General features: G+C 41.2%; 1 protein-coding gene across 3 annotated transcripts in view; it reads left to right on the top strand.

Annotated features, from left to right (window-relative positions):
* The window catches only part of APOO (apolipoprotein O), a 93,649-nt gene that overhangs the window by 73,892 nt on the left and 11,450 nt on the right, over positions 1-8,307 (top strand). For 2 of the 3 annotated variants that reach the window (XM_011935116.1, XM_011935117.1), the window contains exon 8: positions 6,194-6,258. The exons of the other annotated variant lie outside the window; for it this stretch is intronic. In XM_011935116.1, the coding sequence (XP_011790506.1) occupies positions 6,194-6,229 (36 nt within the window). In that variant the 3' untranslated portion in view covers positions 6,230-6,258. The remainder of the gene's footprint in view (positions 1-6,193; positions 6,259-8,307) is intronic. 3 annotated transcript variants of the gene reach the window in all.

Genomic DNA, 8,307 nt, shown 5'->3' with positions numbered 1-8,307 from the left:
TTTTTTTGAGATGGAGTCTCTCTCTATCGCCCAGGCTAGAGTGCAATGGCACCATCTTGGTTCAGTGCAACCTCCGCCTTCTGGGTTCAAGCGATTCTTCCGCCTCAGCCTCCCAAGTTGCTGGGATTACAGGCATTCACTACTACACCTGGCTAATTTTTTTGTGTGCTTCTAGTGGAGACGGGGTTTTGCTATGTTGGCCAGGCTGGTCTCAAACTCCTGGCCTCAGGTGATCCCCCTGCCTTGGCCTTGAAGGGGATTACAGGTGTGAGCCACCGCACCCAGCCTAGAGTTGTCTTATAATTAGCTAAACACAGCAGTATGTCTCAATAAATATCATATTTTAGTTTTTCACTATCTTTTTTTTTTAATGCAACAAATTACTGTCACAGAATTGTAGAATGACTGTTAAAGGCCAACACTAATTATTTAAAGGGCAGGAAATTAATAAAGAAGCATAAACCTGTTACCAACATGAAAACTGAGCAGAACTTCTAAAGCTGAGCTGTTAATAGTTTTATTCAGGCCCTTGCTGGCTCAGCAGGAAAATGAAAGGGAAGTAGCAACCACCACCCTGAGTAAACATGCACTGCTTTTTCTTCCTCCATTAGAAATTCCTCGGCTCTCTAAACACAGCAAAGTTTAGCTGAAAGTAAGTCATGTGGTTTTAAAATGTTCATCTTTGAAGTAAGCTAGTCACAGAAGGACAAATGCTGCATGATTCTACTTGTATGAGGTATCTAAAATAGTCAAACTCATAGAGGCAGAGAATAGAATGGCAATTGCCAGGGATTGGGGGAGGGAGAAATAGGGAGTTGGTAATCAACAAAGTTTTAGTCAAGCAAGGAGAATAAGTTCTAGAGACCCCTTGCACAACATCATGCCTATAGATAACAGTGCTGTATTGTACGCTTAAAAATCTGCCAAGAGGGCAGATGTCATGTTAAGTATTCTTACCACTGTATTTTTTTTTAAATGACAGCTTGATGGGTTTTCCACAAAGTTATGAATTTGTGTTCTTTGTAATTTTTTGCTGTCTAAAATTCTAAGAACTACAGGTAATAGGAAATGATTTTGAAATGATTTTTTCTTTCTTTTTAAAAAACACCGTTATTTAGCAAAACGAAAAGTTAGAAATCCTGAATAATAATTGTCATCTCTTCCTTAGAAAGGAATGCACTATTGGTATCAGTGGGCAGGATACAGCGTTGTCCAGTGGACTGAGGAGCGGGAGCACCAGACTCCTACCCCACCATTGCCTGTAACTAGCCCTGAAACCTTGGGAAGTTACTCCAGCACTGTGGGAACTGGCATAGTCCCTCCTGGACCTGTTTTGAGGATTAAGTAAGGTTATCTGTGTGAGGAACATATGCAATGGATGGACTCTAGCCACATGATAGTCATTAACCACCACTCATGTGATACTGCACATTTTCGCTTCTGCCTGAGAAGATAATGTCCACTAATAGAAAATGGAACCATACCCTGTAGTCAGGAGTTCTTATGTCATTGTTTTAGTTTTCCATTGCTGCCAAAATAAATGACTGCAAACTTACAGGCTGAAAGTAATGCAAATGATTATCTTAGTTCTGTAGGTCAGAAGTTCAATTCTAAATCAAGGTGTCAGCAGGGTTGCGTTCCTTTCTCGAGGCCCTAGGGGAGAATCTTTCCTGATCATTTAGATTGTTGACAGAACTCAGTTCCTCGAGGTTGTAGGACCAAGGTCTGTTTTGCTGGCTGAGGGCTGTTTCCAGCTTCCTTCCTCTATTGTCAAAGCCTGCAGCAAGTCCTTTGCAGGTCCCCCCTCTGACCCCTTCTTCTGCCTCCCTCTTAGACTACAGGCACTCATATGCTTGAATCAGGCCCACCCAGATAATCCAAGATCATCTCACTATTTTAAGGGCAACTGATTAGTAAACTTAATTCCAATGCAACCTTAATTTCCTTTTGCCGTGTAAGGTAACAGTCACAGGTTCCAGAAATAGAAGACATCTTTGAGGGGCCATTATTCTGCCTACTCATCCAGTAAACTAGAATTTTGTTGGGATCTTTAATAGGTCATTTATCCTTACCTTTTATTTTCTTCATCCAAAAAATAAAGTGGCCGGGCGCGGTGGCTCAAGCCTGTAATCCCAGCATTTTGGGAGGCCGAGATGGGCGGATCACGAGGTCAGGAGATCAAGACCATCCTGGCTAACCCGGTGAAACCCCGTCTCTACTAAAAAATGCAAAAAACTAGCCGGGCGAGGTGGCGGGCGCCTGTAGTCCCAGCTACTCGGGAGGCTGAGGCAGGAGAATGGCGTAAACCTGGGAGGCGGAGCTTGCAGTGAGCTGAGATCCGGCCACTGCACTCCAGCCTGGGCGACAGAGCGAGACTCCGTCTCAAAAATAAAAAATAAATAAAAAATAAAGTAGCCTACCATGTAGGATAGATAATGTTTATTGAGCTTGTTGTGAGCTTGGCTCTTGGCGCTAAGCTGTTTGCTCAGGAAGAGTCTTTGAGGTGGGTTCTATTATTATCCCCATTTATAAGTGAGGAAACTGCATTTTGGAGAAGTTAAGTAATTGTTGAAAATAATTCAACCGGTGAGGGAGTCAGACATTTCAGTAGGCTGCTGTACCTCAAAGGTTTGGCTGGCAATCAGCCTTCACATGGCAGGCATACTAATTAGAAATCAGTGTCTTGATTTTCTTAAAAAGTTTCAGTTTTGCTAGCAAAAATTGTCATTTGTGGCCAGGCACGGTGGCTCACGCTTATAATCCCAGCGCTTTGTAGGCTGAGGCAGGCGAATCACCTGTGGTCGGGAGCTCGAGACCAGCCTGGCCAACATGGTGAAACCCTGTCTCCACTAAAACTATAATAATTAGCTGGGTGTGGTAGTGCATGCCTGTAATCCCAGCTACTCGGGAGGCTGAGGTAGGAGAATCATTTGAACCCAGGAGGTGGAGGTTACATGAGCTGAGGTTGCACCACTGCACTTCATCCTGGGTGACAGAGGGAAACTGTCTCAAAAGAAAAAAAGTTGTCATTTGTGTTCATGGACATGGTAAGAAAATAAAAACTGAAATCAGATATGTATTAAAGTGGTTAAGTTACAAAATATTCTAGATAAAACTGTTTCTCTGTCTGAAAATGCAAAAAAAAAAATGATTTCTGGGTTGTGCTAAATCACGAACTGTTTTTTGAAGTCAGAATGTTGTTTTGTCTAAGATCATAGAGTTCTCTGTCAAGAGAGATCTGATTTGTAATAGGGTGGTGGAGGGGCTCAATGTTTTTTAATGAGATATTGGACTGTGATGTTTTGTTATACATATAAGTGATATGTAACCAAACAAGGAAATTTTCCTAGCAACAAAGGTGTTTTCCTGAATCAGAAGAATGCTTTTGTGTGCTCATTTTCTTATTGTCCAAAAGATAAAGCTTGTGAATTTAGCATCTTATTTTTTTTTTGAGATTGAGGTACTGGCGAGTATAGATAGTAGAATATATAAGATTATCATTGGAAGTATTTGGCAAGCAGTATGTTAATTCAGACCTAAACTATATTTAGGTAGAGAACTACCTTGTTTTTTTGTTTGTTTTTGAGATGGAGTTTCGCTCTTGTTGCCCAGGCTGGAGTGCAGTGGCGCCATCTCGGCTCACTGCAACCTCCGCCTCCTGGGTTCGAGCGATTCTCCTGCCTCAGCCTCCCGAGTAGCTGGGATTACAGGCATGTGCCACCATGCCCTGCTAATTTTGTATTTTTAGTAGAGTTGGAGTTTCTCCCTGTTGTTCAGGCTGGTCTCGAACTCCCAACCTGAGGTGATCCGCCCACCTTGGCCTCCCAAAGTGCTGGGATTACAGGTGTGAGTCACTGCGCCCTGCCGAGAACCACCTTGTTTTTATGCCAGACCCAATTGTTGGACATGATTATCTCGCTGGCCCTCATAAGCCTTTTTTTCTCTCTTCTTGTTCTTCATTAATCTGGTGAGGGAGTCAGACATTTCAGTAGGCTGCTGTACCTCAAAGGTTTGGCTGGCAATCAGCCTTCACATAGCAGTCATACTAATTAGAAATCAGTGTTTTGATTTTTTTAAAGTTTTAATTTTGCTAACAGAAAGTGTTATTCGTGTTCATGAACGTGTTAAGAAAATAGAAACCCAAACTTTTTTACAGTCATCAGATCTCTAAGTTCCACCCCATTCCATTTGTTTGTTTTGAGACAGGGTCCCACTCTGTTGCCCAAGCTGTAGTGCAGTGGTGCAGTTACAACTTGCTGCAGCCTCAACTTCCCTGGCTTAAATGATCCTCCCGCCTCAGCCTCCTGAGTAGCTGGGACCACAAGCATGTGTCATCCCACCTGGCTAATTTTTGTATTTTTTTGTAGAGACAGGATTTCAGCACGTTGCCCAGGCTGATCTTGAACTCCTGGGCTCAAGTAATCCACTTGCCTCGGCCTCCTGAAGTGCTGGGATTACAGATGTGAGCCACTGCCCCTGGCTTTCGATTTGTTTATGCAACAAATATTTGAATAGTATGTGCTAGGAGGCCCTAGGGATAGTGTGCCCTCATGAAGCTTACAGATTAATGAAAGACTCAAACATGAAAGAAATAATTACACAATCAGGAAGTACATGAGTGCTATGAAAGGGAATAGAAGATTCTGCAAAATTGAAGGACAGGGTACAAAGAAAGCCTCGATGTAAAGGATGAATAACATTTAGCTAGGCAAAAATTGGGGATTGACTGGTCTTGGTCAAGGGGTATATTTTGCAAAGATCTTGTCCCAATAGGGAGTTTGGCAATTTCGAGCAACAGCAAAAAGGCCTCTGGGGTGTAGGTGGGTGTGTGTTCACGTATGGGTATGTGTGTTCGCTTGTGTGCATGCATGTGAGGAGGCGGGGTGGGGAGTGGCTCTGGAGGAGGAGAAGGGCACAGATTCTCAGTCCTGTAGCACTCCTGTTCAGAATGTCAGGTAGAGCTGAGAATTGTCTGTTGATCATTGGTCCACCAAGCAGTTCGTATGGCCTTGTTTCCCAGAACTCCATAATCAAGCGGATGTGGTGACCATATACTTTATCATCAAAACCAGGATATTCATTTTTTTAAAACTTTTTTTTTTTTTTTTTAATGTTGCCCAAGCTGGTCTTGAACTCCTAGGCTCAATGGATCCTCCCACCTCAGCCTCCCAAAGTGCTGGGATTACAGGCGTGAGCCAGCACACCCAGCAAACCAGGATACTCTTGAGAGTGAAAGGGGACACTATTAATTATGCTGGGACAACGGGTATAAAACAGTACTTATAGACCAGTTCTCAGCCACTCCAGGGAGCCCCAAAGTTGCCTAGAAACCGTTCTCTGAAATGACAGGGTTAGTCACGTGCTCCTGCTTTCTCACCTTTTCCCCTTCCTTCACCCATTAATAACTGAAAGAGGGGCACCAGGAGAAACTTTCCCAAGTCTATACAACAGAATCATAGCCCTGTAGCCCACCCAGCTGCAGCCTCCTGTTTTTCACACTGCCATCTGATGTCTATTAATGTGTTTTGAGAATTAAAGTCTAAAAAACATATAGAAAAGAAAGTAAGGCCTTAAAAGTTTAGCACGTGAACTTTTCCCACTACAAGCTTTTCTTACACTGCTTCTTATGGATTACATGACCTAATTATATGTTCCCGGATGGCCACTAGGCAGAATGGGTGTGGTCTAACTTCTTTCACAGTAAACAGGTTTTGTGGATTGGCCTCTATGGTGGATAATGGTGAATAATGCATGGTGTAAATACCTACAGGAAGCCTTCCCGTAGGTGTAAAACCTTTATTTCAGGAAATAAAATAGGAAGATGTATTGATTTTTTTAATAGAATCAACTGTTTGGCTGAATCTGCATAATGAGGATTAATGGCGCTTTATTTCCTGCTCTCTCTGCCCAAGTCATTCTACAGCAGGGCCCTCAGAGAGCCCTAGTAACTTCTTCAATTTACTGAGAGATGGATCACTTTGCAATATAATAACATTTAATGGTCGGCAACTGCGAGAATGTGGAATCTCATTGTCCTCAGCCTTTCTTCAACAACCCCCCAAGTCCTCAATAAAATAGTTTGACCCTGTCCCGCCTAATAATTTTTAATGTTCATGTTCAGCCAAATAGGACACTAAGGAGTTGCACTGTTTCTTTTCAAACTGCATTCAAGCTCTTTCTTTTGTTTTAAAAGCCAGGAAATGTGAAGAATTCACCTGGAACTAAGTAGAAAGCTCATTGCTCTGCCATCTTAATCAGGTAAAGAACAAGAAATCTCTGTCTGTGATTGTTTTCGGCATTGTAGTGCCAGCTGAAATGAGTTGTGTTTAATTAATTTAATTTAATTGTAACAGTTTCAACTTGATGTGAAAACATAAGGGTCATATCTTCTTCCGTCTTTAATTTCTGGGCTTAAATGCTGTGACTTACATATTTGTGTTTGTTCCACTGATGTTACTTGGGTTTTTTAGACAAGCTAGAATCAGACAGTTGGGATTTGTCTACAAATGTATTTCAAACAATTGGAAAGTGTCATTATTCCTTAGGTTTATTTTTTTCAAACAACACTTTATTATAGTAAGTACACTTGTATTTCTCTAATACTCAGTGTACAGTGGAATGCATGACAGTTACACAGAGGCTCAAAACAGTAGTTATATTGTTTGTGTATATATGAAAAATTGTGTAATAACACTTGTGATTTCCTGGTAATTAGAAGACTATAATTGAAATTGGAAACAACCTAGATATTCAACTATAGGAAAATGGCTTAATTATGGTATATCCATAAAGTGGAATATTATTATTCTGTTTCTACAGTATTTAATTGCATGGGAACAGGTGCACAATTATTGTTAAATGAAAAAAAGGTAGTGTGACATGTTTATAGAGGGAATGAAGCCAGGAGATACAACAGAAAGTGTATATCTTTCAGTGGTATGATGATTTTTATATTTTTTCTTCTTTATAACTTTCTGTATTTTAAACATTTTCTGCAATGAATATGTGTTTTATAATCAGAAAATTTTTTGAAAATTGGTGTTACATTTATTGTAAATCATGGCCCCTACTTAAAATTTAGGAAAACCCTGAGTTTGAACTTTTTTTTCTTCAAGTTTTCTTTATATTTTTGGAGACCCAAAGAGTCACATAAACTGAGAATTTGAAAGTGGTTATCTGGCCCAACCCCCAGCCTCAAGCAGTCTCCCCTGAAGCCCTGTATGTTCCTCCTTTTATACCAGCACTGATGGGAAACTCACCCCATGGGGCAGCCATCCTGGGACAATTCTGATTTTTTGGAAGCTGTTTCTTCTGCTAAGCAAAAATATGTCTCCTTAGTGGCCACAGAAAACAAATCCAGTTCCTCTTTCACTGCATAGCCGTTCATACAGTAACCCAAAATCAGTAGGTTCTCAGATACAAACTATTACCCGGGGAGTTGGTAAAAGGCAAAGGCCACCCCAGAATCAGTATCTCTGGTGAATGCATGGGAATGCATATCTGCCAGTTATGCATGGGATGTGCCATTAGAAGGATGACTAGAGGGTGAGCAGCCACTGAGTGACACATGTCTTCTAGGGACTTGACTTTTAATATGGTTATATTTCTCTCATTTTTTTAAATCCTTGTCAGCCAGAATGGTTATATTTCTGTACAGGGACAATGAAAAAGACATAGAATAAAGGGAAATTAGGTAAGTATCCATTTCAGTTTTCAAAGATGCTCTGCGCCAGAGTTCAGCTTGCTGTAATACACAACCTTGATTTCATTCTTTATTTTTAGATCTTCATTGGAGGAGGTGTAGCTTTTAATTATAAAAGTGATTCGTGTTGGTTGTAAAAAATGTTTTTAGCGAACTATTTTTAAAGCTTGTCTTATCCTTTATTCTTTTCTTTTCTTTTTTTTTTTTTTTTGAGATGGAGTTTCACTCTTGTTGCCCAGGCTGGAGTGCGGTGGTGCAATCTCGCCCACTGCACCCTCTGAGGCCTCCCAGGTTCTAGTGATTCTCCTGCCTCAGCCTCCCAAGTAGCTGGGATTACAGGCATGCACCACCATGCCCGACTAATTTTGTATTTTTAGTAGAGACAGGGTTTTACCATATTGGTCAGGCTGGTCTCGAACTCCTGACCTCAGGTGATCTGCCTGCCTCGGCCTCCCAAAGTGCTGGGATTACCAGTATGAGCCACCATGTCTGGCCACTTTATTCTTGTTTCCAGAGGTAATTTTTGTTAATAGTTTGGTGTATCATTCCAGACTTTTAAATATAGATAGATAGATAGATAGATAGATAGATAGATAGATAGATAG

This window comes from Colobus angolensis, unplaced genomic scaffold, assembly GCF_000951035.1.
Source record: "Colobus angolensis palliatus isolate OR3802 unplaced genomic scaffold, Cang.pa_1.0 Scaffold140, whole genome shotgun sequence".
Taxonomy (NCBI): Eukaryota; Metazoa; Chordata; class Mammalia; order Primates; family Cercopithecidae; genus Colobus; species Colobus angolensis.
The sequence above is the reverse complement of the archived record's forward strand: the minus strand, read 5'-3'. Positions and strand labels throughout refer to the sequence as shown.